Source organism: Myxocyprinus asiaticus, chromosome 36 (assembly GCF_019703515.2).
Source record: "Myxocyprinus asiaticus isolate MX2 ecotype Aquarium Trade chromosome 36, UBuf_Myxa_2, whole genome shotgun sequence".
NCBI lineage: Eukaryota > Metazoa > Chordata > Actinopteri > Cypriniformes > Catostomidae > Myxocyprinus > Myxocyprinus asiaticus.
In genome coordinates this window covers 25,622,122-25,641,352 of record NC_059379.1, presented here as the reverse complement: position 1 = coordinate 25,641,352, position 19,231 = coordinate 25,622,122, and the positions used below count along the sequence as shown (strand labels likewise).

Sequence of the window (19,231 nt, the reverse complement as noted above, 5' to 3'; positions counted from 1 at the left end):
AGTGGCACCTGGTGGCCGAGGCGGATACTGCATGTTAATTGTTAGCTAGCAAAAAAACAAAACAGACAAACAAAAAAAAAAATATTCTCAATGCCTCTTGAGAAAAACTTGTTTTTTTTTTCTTTTGAGAGAAAAACAATATTTTTTGGAGAATTGTTTTTTGAAAAAAAAAAAATAAATAAAAAAAAGTTGAACAGGCTCGGGAAGGCAAAGACACCTAAAAAAAAAATAAAATAAAAAAAATTTCACCTAGTGACTTTTTTTCCCCTCACAGTGCGGTTCAGGGCTTCTGTAGGTTTGAAGGTTGGTTTGGCATGTAACAGCCTTTTTGCCGTCTTCTGCTGACTTGACAATGTAAATTGTTTTGATAAATATAATATACAGTATATTACAAGTACAGCGCCATCTAGAAAATAACAGTAGCTACTACATGGCTTTAGTGTTGATTTCCTCAGGCCAGCTTTGATGCATTCCAATAATGAAGAAATCAGCAGTCACAGACACAGAACAGAAATTGAGTTTTTAATTTAGTTTATAAAAAACAAAACAAAAACAAATGCATATACCCACTGAAGCTGAACAACAACTACCACTAATTTTCCTTGTGGAACACGTACTATCTGCGTAGACTCTTTCAGTTGTCTGAACAGAATAAAATAAAATTAACAGGCAAAGAGACAACTTTAACACAAAGATAACAAACACAGCCATAGACATCTTGAATATAAAGGAAAAACAATGGGGGAGGAAATAGAAATATCAAAAACAAAAAGGTAAGTGCAGTAATGATCCCAAATGTATAAAAGTTTCTTTTGCTATTTTTTTTTTTCTTTCATCTTCTGCAGTTCCAGTTTCAGGAAACTACTCCGGCACAGCACATTTTCTCAACACGTTCATGCAAGCTGATACATTTTAACAAAGTACAAATGGAAATATATTTCTCATCTCATATGTTATTGGTTAAAATATGAAAAAAAAAAAAAAAAAAAAAAAATGCGAGTAAACAATTTAGATTTGATGTAATAGCAAGTAATTCAAACCCTCAATTAATAGTGTTTTTCTTTTCTTTTTGGAAAAAAAGAAACTACATTCATTTCCATGACCACAAGTCCACGTCTAAAAAAAAAAAAAAGAAAAAAAAAGAAAAGAAAAAATGATTGCCAAATGACATCACTTCAGCACTGCCTGTTTTTGTTGATTATTTGTGCATCAGAACACACACAAATAAGATCCTATGGTACACATGTACGACAAAATACTGCATATCTACTAAAGACTGCATTAAGTAGGTGGACATGGTAGCTAGCTGCCATGATACAGGAGAAAAAAAAAAAAAAAAAAATCTCCCCACATTTCCCTTTGCCAAGGAGAAAAAATTCTATTTTTTTCATGGGTGTATTTTAAGCTGAAATTGTTAGCAGGTTCACATTTTAAGAATGAATCAGTCTTAAATGTTGTTTGGCAAGTCCACATCTGACCTGTCTGAATTTTCTATCTTTTTCAGTTTAATGCATTTGTTCAAGATCTCTGACTAGGAAACATGGGAATTGTGACCACACACCTGATACACATGCATGTGTACGCTACATATATATTTATATTCGTCATTGGCCAGTTGTTTGTTCAGGTAACACAAAGGGGTTGTCTATTTGCCCATACACCTGCTCTCTTCTTCATCCAAGTTCAGCCCAGAGGTACTAGTGATGGAGACCTTCTCTTCAGGGTTATACCCAGGTAGGATCTAAAATACATATAATTTCATAACTTGAAGTAGGCTATATTAATGTACCTCTCTCTATATATATCTATCTATCTGAGTATTCATCCATTTTTGTAAAAGGCCCACTGTCCCCCATTCCTTCAACTGTCATTCATTACAGCATCTCTTCTTTCTTGTCTCCTCCACAATGTGTCCATCTCTCTTTCTCACAATTACCACCACGATTCTAATCATTGTACCACTCGGAAATCCACTGACGTTTCATTTCACCTCACTATTTGGCACCTTGTGTTTATTAACAGGTGATGTGTCGTTGTAGCAGGTGGGCGGCGGGCGGCCAGAAACAAAAAAAGGGTTGAGGGAAAGGTCATGACATGGCTACCCTAATCAGTGGTGGTCTGCTTGTCCCTCTCTGCTGTGACGGCTCCATCTTCAGTCTTGACTCTTTTAGTGTCAGGTTGCTCTGCTTGGTCTCCGTTCGCTCGTTTGGTTGGCAGGGACGCCGAGGCGGAGGCATGGGTTGCCAGCATGTGGAGAGGATTCGCTGAAGTGCATGGAAAGAACGAGAAGGACTGCATTAGCTGCATTTCAGCATCTTAGACATTTAAAACAGAATCACAGCATTTGTGGCATGCTATTGATTACCACAGACAATTTCAAATAATCACTCAATTCAATAAAAACTTTTTTAAAAAAATTACAGTGCTGGTAATGTTCTTACTATCATTCAACAGGTCACAGAGGCTGTTGATACAGCTTATTTTGTATTTTAACTTAAACACTCCTTTAAAGCTAAAGTGTGTAACTTTTTCGCTGTTTATATTGTTTCTCCAATCCCAGCCTAATACGCAGAGACAACTATAAGCCATGCGCGGGCTCATTTTCTCAAAAACTTTAATGGGATAGTTCACCCAAAAATGAAAATTCTCTCATCACTTACTCACCCTCATGCCATCCCAGATGTGTATGACTCTCTTTCTTCAGTAGAACACAAAGAATTTTAGAAAAATATCTCAGGTCTTTAGGTCCATACACTGCAAGTGAATGGTGATCAGACCTTTGTAGCTCCAAAAATCCCAAAAGGAAACATAGAAGTAATCCATAAGACTCTGGTGGTTAAATCCATATTCAGAAGCGATATAATAGGTGTAGGTGAGAAACAGATCAAAATGTAAGTCCTTTATTTTTTTTAACTCTAAATCTCCACTTTCACTTTTACATCTGAAAGTAAAAGTTAAAGTGGAGATTTACAGTAAAAAAAAAAAAAAAAAAAAAAGCACTTAAATATTGTTCTGTTTCCCACCTACATCCAGAGGATGCCATAGAAAATATATTTATCTATCACTCTGACGGACTGAGTTGTAAAATTTCCGTCATGGTCTACTTTTATCCGTCATACTTGTTTTAATTTTATAAGTATTACATTCAGGGGCGTAATATCCATTATAAAGGCACAGTGGATAGGCTTAATGATATTTTTGACTCACCAAGCGCAAGTCCGGTGAAACCAAGTAATGCTTGGGTGAGAGTAGTACCTGGCAATCAGCAGCTGAGCTATAGCAAGATTTTTAAACTTTACTGGTACATGCAGCTTTTAAATGAAATAACCATCCAGTCAGAAAATGCACAGGTTTACGGGACTTCTTCAATGTGCCCGATAGCCTATAATAATAAAAAACTCACAGATGAGAAGCATATGCATCTCTGGAGCTCTAATGCAGGTACTCCTCTAAAATAACTAACAATTCAGCTCCAAACATAGGCTAAGTAATTGGCAGAAACAATGCACCGCTTTTCCGTACTTTCATTTGCTTTATTATAATAAAGTGACACACTGATCATGCAGTAACACTAACGTAATGACTGACATATGAAGTCAATTTTTCAGACTTCTCCTCAAAATCCGAACACAATTGGTCATAAGAGATGCATACTACCTGGTGTTAATGGTGATGATGCCTGTTAATACGCATTTTAATACCAGGCAATAAACGAGTCACACACACACGCAGCGGGAGTGTGTGTGAGAGAGAAAGTGAAGTCAAAAATGATGGACTAGGTGAAAATATTTTTCTTATTTTTTATCTGTCAAAATGACGTACAGCATTTGAAATTTTGCATCAATCTTTAAAAAAAAAAAAAAAAAAAAAAAAAAAAAAAAGAGCTGAAGTATTCTTCTAAAAATCTTATTTTGTGTTCTGCTCAAGAAAGAAAGTCAAACATCTGGGATGACATGAGGGTTAGTAAATAAGAGAATTTAAATTTTGGGTGACCTATCCCTAAACACTGTCTCTGTGTTTGTTTTGAGCTACCTGTTCAGCCTGAAACAACAACATTGAATTCCAAGCAGTGAATTATTAAATGCAAGTATAATTTTCAGAAACTGTGATGCAATTTTTTTGCTCATAATTTTTTGTGTAATGATTTAATGAAGTAATGATTGATATATGTGGTCATGAAATCAGAGACACTCCCCTTAAAATCTGAATAGATGTGGTCAAAACAGACGCATATTACGATCAGGGGTAAATTGCGATGACTCCTGTCCTCTTGTGATCGGATTGGCCGAAATCTTAATACCAGGCAATAAACAGGGCACACACAAGCTCATACCACAGGAGTGAGAGAATGTAAAATCAAAACTGATGCACTAGGTTTAAATGGTTTCCTTGTTTCTTTTCTGTCTGTCAAAATGACAGGCAGCATTCGGAATTATCAGTCAATGTTTAAAAAAAAATAATCTGTAAATGACAGAGAATTGTGGTTTAACGCAAACCCCAGGCGGGACTATTTGTTTGTTCGATCAATGGCAGATGAGGGACGTATTTGAAAGGCTGTTTAAAAAACAATGCTTATTTTTGCGATTACATTCGGTGGTGCTAGTAACACAGAAAGGACACTTTTTTTTTTTTTTTTTTTTTTTACAGTTTTAAATAACAGTGAGCATTGCCAAAAAAAAACCTAAAAAGTACAATTAGATTCCCAAAGGTTCTTTCTGTTTATGTACAAATCAAAAGTCCCAAATTATCTCCCAGAAGTCCCAAAAGCTGACTTTCTATAAATGCTTTGAAAAATTCTGAAGCACTAATTTTAGTACTGTAGGTTACGGAATTAAAAATAATTAAGACTGTCAATAGATTAAACATTTTAATTGAATTACATGATGTGCCAGTTAATTAATCAAATTAATCGCATATCAATATTTACTGCAAAAGGCCCCCCAAATAGAATTTAGAATACTTAGGATTATAAAACATATTATATAATATGACAATTCAAAAGCATTACATCATTTACATATTGTGGCAACAGACAAGTAAAGCATTTATACAAACCAAGTGTCAAAGTCTTGTTTGTTTTATTTCCATTTCACTGAACATAACCCTATTATTGGCTGACTTCCCTTTGCTCTATTTTTAATTGTTGGTCTATGAACAGAACTCATGCGTCAGATGGACACTTTTGGAGTTGTCTCACTGTCTGGTTGTGGCGAGTCTCACTAGTTTTCAGCGCCTCCAGCCATAAGTGTGGTGTTTTTGGATGATGTGCCAAGTTAAACGTAATTTGATTTTGCAGCTGTCTTTGAGCGCTAAAGCACATCTGTAGAAGGCTGAGCAGCCCGTTTGTTGCACGTTACATTCCTTATTACAGAACTTACGTTCAGGTCGGGGGCATGATTAATTGTATACATTTTTTAAACTTTTTTCAATTAGTTGCACTAAATTTACGTGTTAAATCGACAGCCCAAAAAATAATGATAACATTTACCAGCAGAAACACAGCAATTAACTGAGGGCAATTCTGTAAGAATGTTCTGATATCATCTACATGGCATTATATGCTGAATTCATCACTAAACCACCACTAGGGGCAACATTTTCAGAGAAAATCTTTCAAAAACAGATTAGGCTTTTCTTTGCCCCACATGAAATTTCTGCCATCATGAACATCGCACGATTTGCAAGAAAAACTATAGACTGCGTAATTAAAAGAAAGAAATAAAAATATATTTTTATCTACATAGTGACTTGCTAGCTTCATCACTGATACTGGTTCCTCACCTGTATTTCCTGATCCTTGGAGAGCAGCAACAACATGGGTTCCATTTTGTGTGATGGCCTTGACAGGGAGCTGATGCTGGCCTAATGGTGCTTGTTGCACTATGGTAACTGTCTGTATGGGGGTGGATTGGGATGTTTGAAGGATGCGACTTGTTCCACCTATACAAGCAGTTGTAATAGCAGGCACCGGCTCCACTTTCACTAAGAAAAAAATAGACATTTAAATTAATGTACAGTACATCATTAAAAACACAATTTCAAAATAGAATACAGTAAAATCAACAAATGCAACTTCTGACATACTACAATCAATATCCACATCCAAAATCAATGTCTCTGCACCCTCACCTTTCACCTCTTGGTGCTCTCCATTCTCATGTGGCTCTACTTTAATGGTTGTAGACTGAGTACCCACAATCTGGGTCCCTACTACACGTGTGTTGTTTGTAGACAGGCCGGTCATTGTGGCAACGGAAACAGCGGGGATCTGATGCACCACATGGACCGTCTGCATGACGGGCTGCTGAGATGTGGGAGTGGAAACTGGTGTGGCTACGGCGTAGGTCACAGGTTTCATGGTCTGTGGTAGCTGCCGCTGAACTGTGATGAGAACTGGCTGTGTGTTGAGGGGTGAACCTGTTTGGAAACGTAGGTTTGCTTAGAAATGCTTGATCAACAGAGAGGATATTCTGCTTTGTAATGCATTTTAGAACAAACCTGAGTGTCTTTAATGACGCACTATATTGGTTTCAAATTTCAACATGGGTACAGATTTAAAGGGTCGTTCATTAAGGATGCATGCTTGCGTACATCTGTGCTGTTTGTAATAATTTTCTATGTAAACACAAAGTTTACTACCGTTGCCATGCATCTTGTTTTTTTTTTTAAGTGTCTCCCATATGGGTCCTCTGTTCCAGTTCAATTTTTGCTTCTTTTTCTATTCCTTTGCGCTTCGTCTGCCTTTTTTAAACAAGAACGCATTTGGTGTTAACAGCCCCTAACCCCTGAATAAAGACAGATCATACCCGGTGCATTTTGTGCAAAGCAAGCCTCTTGTATGACTGCTAATTTAGGTTGAACAGCTGGAGCAGGAGCAGAGGCAGGGGTGGGCTCTGGGTCCATAGGAACAGGTGAGCCTTCTCGGGATAAACTATCTGGTGTCTGTACACCACTGGAGTGGGCCGACAGTGCCCCTGTGTGGTTAGGTGATGCAGGGGCACTCCTGTGAGGCAAAGGGGAAAAAAATGATTCATTCTTATAAACTCAAATGCACAAAAAATTACACCTTCAAATTCATGAAGGCGGTTTTACGTGGAAATGCATGTAAACAAGCATTCATTCTTGAGGAAACTTTTAGAAGCATCTTGAACCCCACACTTTCACTCTTACTCCATTATGGGAGAAAATAAAAGCAAAATATTCCCTTGATTACAAACAGTGAAACATGTTCATATTTGCAGTGACAAAGCAACCGCAAATCATTCATTTTCAAGAGTCCACGATTACTGGCAGCATGAGTGACAGTGACTTAACGATGCAACAAAACTGAGCGGAGTAACATTTTATGCAAACAAACGACTACCAATGGGAGTGCAGATGCTTATCTGCAGCCTTATAGAGTTGGAACACCACAGAAACGATCTTCAAATATTTAATTGCTGTACGTGTGAGCGCCCCTTAAAATCTGTTTAGATTAGGAATTATCCAATTATTCCAGTTACAACCAGCCCAGAGGAGGAGTTAGAATAAAAATCACCTTGATGAAAGGGGGCCAAGTGGGGTCCTGAAACAGGGCACACCGCGTGGCCTGCGTTTGCGGAAAGCTTGTTCAATGAGCTTGCCCTCAGATGAGGGGTCTATTCTCCAGAAAGAGCCTTTGCCAGGCTCCTCTTGAGATCTGGGCACTTTGATGAAATAACGATTTAAGGACAGATTATGGCGAATCGAGTTCTGAAAAATAGGAGAGGTGATAAAAAACGGTTATGAGTTTGATGTGGCAACAGCTTTTGGAATGTCAAAGTTTAACTCATCTTAATGACAAACAAGATTATAATACAGCCATTGTGCATGTCTACTTGTAGAACATGTCTGAGGATTTTAAGGTCATTGCAACTGGTTTAAAATTAAGCTCAGTGCTTGTCCCAATCTCCCAATAGACTGACTTATACAATGGCTTTGAGCAGGCCCCTACAAAATCTAAATGTACAGTACTATGCAGAATTGGAATGATCATCATCTACAAAGTTAAACACATTTCCCATTCTTTGTGCATTTATTAAATATTCTGGTTAATTTGTTAATGCTTTCAGCTACTAAAAAAAGTGTAGCACTCTCAGCTCTGCTTAACACATTTACCATGTTTAAATCCATTCTGCAGATCTTCCCCCAAACCAGTGCAAGATGCTTAAAAAAAATAAAAAAGTCTGCGGACTCTGTTAGGGCTTGCTCTTGAGCCAGAGGGTTCACCTCAACTAAATGCAATGCCACTGCAAAAGAGACTAACATATTAAGTCACTTACACAATGTTTTAAAAACTAGACATTGTACAAACAACAGAGTTGATTGACACTCACTTGCCAACCCTTGTCTGCAGTCCTGTAATATGGATAGTTCTTAGTAATGTGGGTATATATTCCATTCAGTGTTAGTTGTTTGTCTGGTGCCATTGTGATGGCCTGAACGATAAGCTGTGCATACGAGTAAGGAGGCTTCGAGTCATCCTGTTCAAGACAAGAAAAAGACAATTAAAATAGGTTACTGATATTAAAATGTAGCTTTAAATGTTAGCAGTTTTAAATATCTTGTCCACATGCTGAAAAACCAAGACTTTACTTAGGGTTCCCACACTTTTCAACAAATGAATTTCCATTACCTTTCCAGATGTTTTTGATTACTGAATAAGGATTTAAACCGAACAAATAATAATTCAAATTCCAACAAATCCACTAATGAATCATTGACCCCTTTTCCACCAGGTATTAAGATGGGTTTTGGGTGATCCAATCACAGGTGGTCAGCACTAAATACAGGTGTAAACAGGGTCTAAAACGTTTTGTGATCAGATTACAAAAAACACATACAAAAGGTAGTCAAAAACACATGCGATCGCTTCTGAGGGGTAAACGTTAATCCGTCCTGTATGCATCCCAGCAGCAGCGAAGCCCCACCCTCACCTGTCTATCAACCGCTGTGCTAAACAAGATTTTAAAAGGAAATAACCATCCAAACTGAAATTTAAAAAAAGCAAATACATACACAAACACGTAGTGGTGCACCGATCAGGAAATCTGAGGCCAATACCGATTTTTTAACACTAAGATCGGCCGATAACGATTTTTTTTAAAAGTGCCCTTTTGCAAGTTATATTGTGCAGTCATACGTTTATGCCCCAAACAGTTAAATTATGGTAACAATTTACAAAAAGGTTCCATTTGTTTAACAACATTAACAACATTACTGTAGTTAACATGAATTAATGAACTTAATGTTAGTTACAACATATACGATTACATCGTGCCTAGTCTAGCCTGTCATTGGGAGCAACTTGGGGTTCAGTGTCTTGCCCAAGGACACTTCGGCATGTGGAGTCATGTGGGCTGGGAATCGAACCACTAACCCTGTGATTAGTGGACAACCCGCTCTACCACCTGAGCCACAGCCAAAATTACATTTATTGTGAATTGCTAACATTTATTTGTATTGAAAATAGTAAATTAATAGTACTGTTGTCAATATCAAAAGGTCATTGTGACATACTGGTAAGCAATAACATCAATGAGAGCATCACACACAGAAGAGATATGTTCAAAAATAAGAAAGATATATCCATTACAAGCTCTAAAACTGCTCCAGTAAGAAATCATTAATATCTACGATTTGTTTACTGTCTTTGGCGTTTTGCTTTAACACAAATCACTAATTAAAGCAAATGCATGAAGACGGGGTGCCGTTATAGTTAAAATATAACTGCTGTGATTAGTGGTAATGTGACCAACATCAATCGGATTTAAATTGGGATCCTCACAGAATAGTGCTGAGATAAGTGATTGATGAGACACTGCGCGTATGTTTGATTGATACCGCAAGTGAGCATACTGAAGGGAGTGAAGCTGAAACAGTCTCAAACAGTCTCTATCGCTCAACATCTGATTGTAACGACTCACGTTACATTACGTATACTCAAGATTGGTATACGCATGCTTATTTGTTGTTTAATTAATTTTTATACCCATTTGCAGTCTCTTTATCCTCTATGTGCTCACAGTGCAGCGTGTCAGAATAACTACCGTAACGACTGAAAATGGGCAACTTAATATTCATACTAGAGCCCAAACGATATGAGATTTGAGACCGATAACGATACCAATTTTAGAGAGGGTAAATTCACCGATAACCAATATGGTGGCCAATATAGTTAATTTTTGAGCTGGAATGAAAACAGACCTTTTCTATGTGGATTGTGCAACGATTTTGCACCGATATGACTATGCAAAGGTACTCAGAAGGCTGCTTTCTTAAACAAATATTTTTATCAAAGAATATTTGACATTATAATTATACACTGTCAACAAATTCTAGAAATGAACACTGAGAAAATAAAGAATAAATAAAAATACAATGAATAGCTAAATAATAATCCATACTGTATGTTCAGTATCAGTCAATGGCTGACCATTTAAATAAAGAATAAATTCAAATAAAATAAATAGCTAAATAAACATCAGTAGTACTGTTTAGTAGGGATGCACCGATACCACTTTTTGTCTTCCGATCCGGAAGTCTCCGTATCGGCCGATAACGATCCGATACCAGTGTTGCTTTTTTGCATAATCGGTTTAGAATATCTTTACATTATTGTGTGGAACTAATTGGGTGTATTCTTTAATATGTAAAGAAACACAAACCTCTAACTACACATTATTTCAATATAAATGTATAGCTTATTAAGAAAAACTTTGTTAACTAGTATACTGGATGATGTAGCAGCAAAATTAACAGTGATTCCAGTATAAATCATCAGTAGAAAAGAAGGTGTTTTTTTTGCAAAATTTTTTCAACATGTATCTGGACTTTAAAGGATTCAGATCTCTTATTTTTTCAATTTAGTTGTAAGACATCAGTCCACTTTTCATTCACACAGTTATTTTTTGGAACCCATTCAACTCAAATAGTATTATAATTTATAAACAAATGATAATAATAATAATAAATTATAATAGTAATATATCTCAATCGTGCACCTTGTCACAGATCCACCGGTCTCTCTCTCTCTTTCTTCCTCACAGCATCACTCTCCCCTGAGTTCTGATTAGACGCACCTGCTTATCATTAGTGGCTAATCAAGAACTGCATATATACCCCACTTTCACACACACTTTGTCTGTTCTCATCGATAGTATCTCTGAGACTCCAGATCTTTCTACTATGTCAAACATACCTGTGTCTTCATAATTGCCTGCAAGTATCATAAGACTGTAGTGAGTTATCTGTTCATCGTGTCTATACCCTGACTGGATATTACTCACCTGCTGTTTGCCACTCTGCTCAACTGGATTTACTCACAATCTTTACATCACTGTTTCAATCATCTGTTCAATAAACCCTGCTACTGAGTTCATATCTTTGCCTCCATGAGTCTCTCCATCACACCTTTAACTTTTAAACTCTCACGCTTTTATTTTGACATTCTGAACTCTCCAGGAAATCCTGTATGTGTCTGTTTGTTGGCAAGATCACAGTAGTTTAATTAGTTTCTTATTCAAATTCTGGTAAAAAAGCACCTCCAATGCCATTCTAAATTCATATTATAAGTGAACCGAACTACTGAGCATCTACATCCGAGATGTTGTTTGCGAGTAGCACTCAAATATCGCGAGTGTGTGTAAACAGAGCAGCGCCATTCAATAACGCGCTGAAGCTGCGGGTGCATTTTATATATTTACTTACTTAACAGCCTTTTGTGATTCACAGAGCTATTGCACGTCATTAAGTGCCTTTGAATAAAATGCACGAGTCATATGAACTACTTTAATTGTGTTTTAATGGTTCTTTTATGTCATTTTTTAAAGCTTGACAGTAACGAACATGACTAACACACAGTATCGGATTTGGATTGGGCTTGTTGGACCAATACCCAATCCGTTTAAAAACGTCAGTATCGGAGCCGATACCGATCCAGGTATCGGATCGGTGCATCCTTACTGTTTAGTATCAGTCAAATGCTGATTATTTTAATACTGCCAGTCAATTAGGGGCAAAAAGCATTTACACCTTTTGTAAATTCAACAACTGGAATTGTTCGGTTGAAGGGGGTACCAAACTGCGAATCATGAAAAAACAGTTTGGCGAATACATGCTTACACATTAGCTTCCACTCAGCTGACAAGATTTGACAGTAGCTACGTGGTTAACTAGTTAGCTATAAGCTCGTTGTCACGGAGAGTAAAAGATGGACTTTATTTACTTTCCAGCACTGCGTCTCACCAACTAGGTAACAACGTAGCGTGAAATCAACACTCACCACACACAATCCACCACCACACCATTGTCTGTTGAGCTGAAAAAAGATGCTTTCATGCTTACCTTTCAATCTGCTACATTACTGACAAACTATAGCTGGCTAACAGCATACAGATGCGATAAACATGAGTGACATGGTTGACGTTATATAAGTTATATTGTAAAAGGAAAATGATGGGGACATTGTTTATTAACTTTCCAGTATGTATTTCACAAACTAGTTAGCAACTTATCGTGAAGACACCGCTTAACTCCGCTCTGTCTGCAGAACCACCGTTAGCACAGCTCTGTAAACAATGGAGTCAAAGCGCGCTCTGCTGGACAAACTACGTTATGACACAAATTCTAAATCACCCCAAGCTTTGTTTTCTGCTTTATACGTTCTGAAATAAAGCTCATATTTGCGCATATCGGAAAACATATGCGCCGATACGATATAGCTGTGAAAGTCTAATTAAATCAGTAAATCGGTCGGGCACTAATTCATACGTGTAATTCTTACACATTTTTAAAAACAAACCTGCATATTCATCTAAATAACAGCATGTCTGAAAGTTTAAATTTGTGAATACTTAGAACTGCCAACAATTCACCCTCCAGAGGCCACGCTGTCATGCATCAAGGGCTGAGAAAGCACTCATTCATTAGAGTAGCAATGTACGTATGTGTGATTCCCTGCGTGCTGCAAAAAAGATCAGCCCTGATTCTAGGCATGATCGGCCGATCACAGACTTAAGATGAAAATCAGCTGATTTAGATCAGCGGCTGATCGATCGGTGCACCCCTACAAACATGAGAACTTCATAGATCTTTTTCAGTGTGTCTGATATCAACAAAGTTACACAGACGACAAGCACACACATCTGCAGCTCAGGTTAATATAGAAAATCCATACAATTAACGGATAATTCAGCTTGAAATGTTGCGTTTGTGCTTAAATCAAATTTCAGCAGTATCTGGAGAAATAGTGCGGCATTTGTTTTTCATGCTTTGTGTTTTTCTGAGTTTGTTGCGCTTTAATATCATGCAGTAACACAATGACATGGTGATTGATGTGTCATCTTGAAATCTGAGACCCTCCCCTTGAAATCTTAACACAAATGGTCACATTTAGCATCTAGCTATGTGTCTTGTCTGACCACACATGATTAGATCACCCGAGACGCATCTTCAAACCAGGTGCAAACAGGGTCATTCAGAAAAAAATGTGAATCGGTTTGACCGCTTCATTGAAACAGACAACTCAAAACAATCTGCTCCAATCAGTTGTGATAAAGTTTTTCTATACACAAGAGCAATATCTAGCTGATTTAATATTTTAAAGCAAAGCATAACTAGAAAAATGTATATTTACTATAGAATCTTCAATAACTCCTTAGATTTTATACAATACCGGTCAACAGTTTTGAAACACTTACTCTAATACTTATAATTTTTCACATTTTAGAATAATAGTAAAGTCATTAAAACTATGCAATAACATAAATGGAACTATGGGAATTATGTTGTGACTAAACAAAATCCAAAATAAATCAAAACTGTGTTATATTTTAGCATCTTCAAAGTAGTCACCCTTTGCCTTGAATTTGCAGATAAGTACTCTTGACATGTTCTCAAACAACTTCTTGAGGTATCACCCTGGGATGCTTTTTAAACAGTATTGAAGGAGTTCCCATCTAGGTTGGGCACTTATTGGATGCTTTTCCAAGTCATCAATTTCAAAAAAGCATTTTTTTTTTTTTAAACTACATTTTAGTTTAATAATGAAATAAATTAATATGGTGGCACAATTATATTTTTGTCTACAAAACTAATTTCAAACATTTAAGCATACGCCTTTAGATCAAAAGATTTTTAAGATCATGAGAAACATTTCAGTCAAGTGTTTCAAAACTTTTGACCGGTAGTGTACATTTCCATGATTTTTCCAGGCCTGGAAAACACAATTTTACAATTCCCTGATATATCTAGGTTTTCTATGACTGTAGAAACATTGTTGTATTCAGATTTGCAATAAGACAGCTGTTTAATCTTCTGTTTATATTATTAAAATGGCACATACTTTTGGACTGTCGCCTCCTGAAGCTTCCTTGTCATTTTCAGATTGAGAGTTTTCATTGATGAGCTCAGCTGTGAGACCACGACCCATCTTGTAACTAGACAGCCCCGCCCCTCGAGGACTAGATGGACACGAGTTGGCAGCGCTGTTGAAAAAGGATGTCGATATTTTAGGAATGTTCATTATCAAATAACTTAAACCTTCTGCTTATAAAAAAATTTAAATGATTAAATGGCAGTTTGGCATAGAAAACATTCAATATTAAACTGTGACACAAAAGACATTCAATATTAAACTATGAAACAAGAAAAGCGGCTTACCTGATTGTACCTGTTGGAGATGGGAGCGGACTCATTAGGTGGGCGATGTTGTCTGGAATGTTGATCATCAGAGGCGAGATCTGGGGTTGGACAGCCTTCACAGGAGACTCCGGGGCATTCCTGCGGTCTCTCTTGTCGCTGGACAGGGCAGTGAACGTAATTTTGATATTTGTGCTGGGAAATCGGAAAGTGCACCTACAAAGGGAAGGAAACAAGAGATAAAAATTTTACCACAAGTCAATATATCTAAGAAGACAAATTGTTGGATATGATTATTTACTGAATTAAAATCATTTTGAAAACAAAAACAGCCAGAAACCAACAGAACACAAGTAGACCTTGTATATATGGACACAGTATGACCTGATTCCATGCCAAATAGGCCAATATTGTATTAATCATAGAGATATATTAGGACCTCTGCCTACCCTTAAACACACCCGAATGGTGCTTTTAATTTACCATTTGGCTTCAATATTTCATTACATACATTAACCACGTAAGCAAAGTACTCAGCTGTTAATGTCTCTACTAATTTCAAGGAATTATCAACTCTATGACTTGGGGGTAGATCATTTGACACAGGTCCACCCCTCTGCAGCAATAATGCAAAGGCACATAATTTAGCAAATGATGCATCTCCTCCACAGTGAAGGAAAAATAACGAAAGCAAACATGAAAATAATGATATCATACTACCATGCATGTCCACAATCCATGTAACTACAGCTTGCAACAAAAGCACCATTAAAAAGGTCAAAGAATGTTTTTTCACGAATATGTTTACTAATCACTTATTGGTAAGCATAACATATCAATAACATTATAATGTGAATTATGCTATTATTCATCATTACCATTCCCAATTCTGTCATTTAATTATTGGGAGCTTGTGGGCAGAACTACCTTGATTTCATCCATCTGTTAGACAAAAACACTAAAAATTGGAGTCAGGCATCGAAAACACACACTGGCCAGTGTATTTGTTGTGTAAACAGACTGGGCTGAATGGTTAGCTGACGTGCTAATCAAAGGTTGCAGTGCTAAGTGGCAACATGGGACGTGCGTTATTCGCTGTTGTCATAATCTACACGTGCTGCCTCGCGAAACAAAACAAATACAGCGCGCGATCATTGCAAACGCATTTTCGCGCGTGCATCGCGCTGGCTTTTACAGCCAACAACCGTGACCTTACATGCGGGGAAGCTGGAGAGGAGGTGCCCCTCGTCTTTGGAACACCCCGTCCACGAACACCCCGTTTTTGCCGAGGCATCGAAGGTAGAAATCTCCGCTGCCCGTTCCGTCCTCGCCCGCAGAGAAAATCTCGAGGTGCCTGCGCGATATGAAGCTCGAGTGGCCCATGCTGACGTCCACGGAGCCTTGTGACGAATTCCGACCGATGGTGACCGAGCGCTTCTTCATCAGATACTCAAATTCTCGGCCCTCGAGCCGGGCGACAACCGACCCTGACATCCCGCTCACCGCCATCTTTTTACAAGTATTTCTCTTGACGTAAATGTGAGACTATCGAAATGAAGGAGCAGACTATTGTTTTGTCAGTCGGGCGGCCGGCCTGACTTCACAATTTAGTGGGGGAGGTCGAATCAAAGGATGAGGAAAAAATACGAAGGAACGTGCCAGCCCAGGGACAGCGGCTCCAACCCACCGCCGCGACAGAGAGAGAATGAGAAAAGGATAAACTCTACCAAACAAACCAAGGGGGCGGGATTGGGTTGACTGACAGTGCGGGTGGCCAATGGCTAATCGTCTTTGGAAGGAAAAGATGCAATACACCAATGAGCAGCGAGAAGAACAAGCGTGTAGTTCTTAGAGGTCGGTTGCACTGTGTGTTGGCTGACACGCATGTAATTGGTGTGTTGTAAAAGACGGATTGGAGATGCTAGAGTTTGGATAGTGATACGGTTGACACTGTGTTGGGGTCGCGTGTTTTGGGTACACGCAATAGTCCTTATTCATGCTAGCGCCATCTTTGTAGTGATTGGAAGTCGGATTCTTTTCCGCGAACCGGTTCTTTCGGACAGTTCGTTTCAATGAACCGGTTAAAAAAAACTGATTCACCAGTTCTTTTACGTCATCTCGTAATAACGTCACTGTACATAATGCTAAAACCTCGGCTTGGACTACACGGTCAAACACATTCAATAAAGCCATATGTAAGCGCATATAGCTGATCATTTTATTTAATTAAGTTATAATAATAAGGTATTTATTGTCATCAGTGTTTCATTCAGTAATCTTACAATACATCCGACATTAAAGTTTTGCACCTATAGTACTCAATACTGACACTGACATAGAAACGTGGATGTTCTACGTTTCTAAAGCATATAAAGTGATTAAACTTGTCTTTATCAAATCACCCTTTTTTCAGAAACCATGATCCAGCTCATAACAACTTCAGATATAATCTGCATGCACAATATCCAATAGTAAAATGAATTTCCATCTCTTGATTGAAAGTTTCACCCCCTCATTCAAGTCCTCTGTTCACACATGCTCATCAGCAGTTCTCAGTATTATTATGTCTGAAAGAGGTGATTCTCAGATCAGTGTACTGTTGACTAGAGAGCTGCTGTCCCAGGATCAGTGTACTGTGTTGACTCGAGAACTGCTTTCCTGGGATCAGTGTACTGTGCTGACTCGAGACCTGCTGTCCCCGGATCAGTGTACTGTGTTGACTGGAGAACTGCTATGAACGACTCGATGTACTGTTGACTCGAGAGCTACTGTCCCAGGATCCGTGAACTGTGTTGACTCGAGACATGCTGTCCCCGGATCAGTGTACTGTGTTGACTCGAGAGCTACTATCCTGGGATCAGTGTACTGTATTGACTCGAGACCTGCTGTCCCGAGATCAATGTACTGTTTTGACTTGAGAACTGTTGTGAATGACTCAGTGTACTGTTGACTCGAGAACTGCTGTCCCCGGATCAGTGTACTGTTGACACGAGAACTGTTGCTACTGGAGCATTCAGTCCGATTTATTAACTAGTTTGAGCGGTTCATTGCAAAGTAGATTTAGGAAAAGCAGATATCACCAGTTATAAGATCATATTACTCCCGGTTATCGGCTCATTTCGAGTCAGAGTGTCAGGCACATCTAAGAGACAGTTTAAAATAAAGTAACTTTAAACTGCAGTACAACCCATTGAAGAGATGGTAAGTCTATCCCTCACAGCCTCATTGTCATTCCCATTAAAAATCAAAGATGGCGCTAGCGTAAATAAGGTCTAGCAACAACAGTTGCATTACAATAGTCATTTTTATACTGCCTAAATTTACGTAATGGATGTTGTAACAATCCGCAAATCTGCATTTGATTTTGGTTGCATTGGCAATGATTCTGCGTTGTAATATGATCCTGTAGAAAAAATGCCCTAAAAGGAATCCAACTTGCAAAGTATTCCACAACACCCACCTTTAGTATATTGCACTATTCCTTGTTTTTTTGTTGTCAGATAAACCATAACGGTCTACTTAGGATTTTTGATCTTATACTAAGGCCATGTTCACACTGCAGCTGAATGTAGCCCATATCAGACACTGGTCTGAACCTGGTCTGAACAGCCGACACTCCTGAACTGACCCGCATGCGTATAACATACTCCAGCATGTTCATCATTATAGTATGAATAATGGATTAAATTATAATTAAACATGTAATTATCTGTTTTTAATGCAGATAGGACACATGCCTATATGATAATAGGTCCATTAGTGATGGAGAAAGACCGTTGATGGATAAAGTATTTTTATGTAGTCATTTGCCTTCGTATGGTGGAATTTAAATAATCATCAAAGTTCAAGTGTAATATGACATACAAGCGAAACACACCATACAATCAAAAGACAGCAGGAAAAACGGCATTACATATATGCAAGGTAAGAAGAGTTATCTTTATTTATTTCATATTTCCATTGACTGGCTTGCATTCATATTTTGATACAGTTTGAGAAATATAGAAACTGTGTTTTCAGAGTGAGTGACACAAGCAAAGAGCACCTTTATATAAATCTACATCTGTATCTTATCATATGCATATTTAACGTGCAATCAAACGAATCGCTGAACCCAACTGTTGAAGCTTATACTTTTATTTTATTTCCTTAAAAAGAAACCGAATTCATCAACTCGACAGATATGACTCACACTTAAAAGTTTTAAAATATAACAGCAATATTCACTTCTGACTAAGTTATTTGAGTGATATTTTTCAGGGTTCTTCATTCAGTGTTACAAGTGAGCTTATGTCTAGCTTTCTAGCCAGTGGACACCAATATCAGCAACTCTAAAATCTATATTCAGTATACTGTTGTTAGTACTGAGTTAAGCAAGTTATTTGTATTGTTTGATTTTATGTTTTCTATTCACACTGACAAGTGTTAGAGATGTTTATACTGTCATCTAAATGTGATGTTATAATGAAGAGCCAGTGGTTTAATATTGACATTTGTGTCGTATTGTTTATATTATGCTGGTTGGCAGTGTACTTGCCTGCGGCGATGTGGAATGGTAGTGTATACAGGCCAA

The 19,231-nt window shown here is 37.8% G+C and overlaps 1 protein-coding gene across 1 annotated transcript; it reads right to left on the bottom strand.

Annotated features, from left to right (window-relative positions):
• Positions 1-503: 503 nt before the first annotated feature.
• Positions 504-16,345, bottom strand: LOC127427500 (forkhead box protein K2-like). Its single transcript, XM_051675163.1, has 9 exons — positions 15,875-16,345; positions 14,680-14,874; positions 14,363-14,504; positions 8,355-8,501; positions 7,538-7,731; positions 6,807-7,003; positions 6,130-6,417; positions 5,782-5,982; positions 504-2,264 (listed from the first exon to the last, which is right to left on the bottom strand). Exons 1-9 carry the CDS (start codon positions 16,165-16,167, stop codon positions 2,104-2,106), a joined length of 1,818 nt encoding a protein of 605 aa, XP_051531123.1. The 5' UTR covers positions 16,168-16,345; the 3' UTR covers positions 504-2,103.
• Between the last annotated feature and the right edge of the window lie 2,886 nt (positions 16,346-19,231).

What these genes read in the sequence shown, in the direction of transcription:
- LOC127427500 (XM_051675163.1), bottom strand. Translation starts at nt 16,167, where the DNA reads ATGGCGGTGAGCGGGATGTCAGGGTCGGTTGTCGCCCGGCTCGAGGGC. An exon ending in CCTCTCCAGCTTCCCCGCAT is followed by an intron (nt 14,875 to 15,874) that starts GTAAGGTCACGG and finishes TTCCCTTTGTAG; the next exon opens with GTGCACTTTCCGATTTCCCA. An exon ending in TCTCCAACAGGTACAATCAG is followed by an intron (nt 14,505 to 14,679) that starts GTAAGCCGCTTT and finishes CTTTTTCAACAG; the next exon opens with CGCTGCCAACTCGTGTCCAT.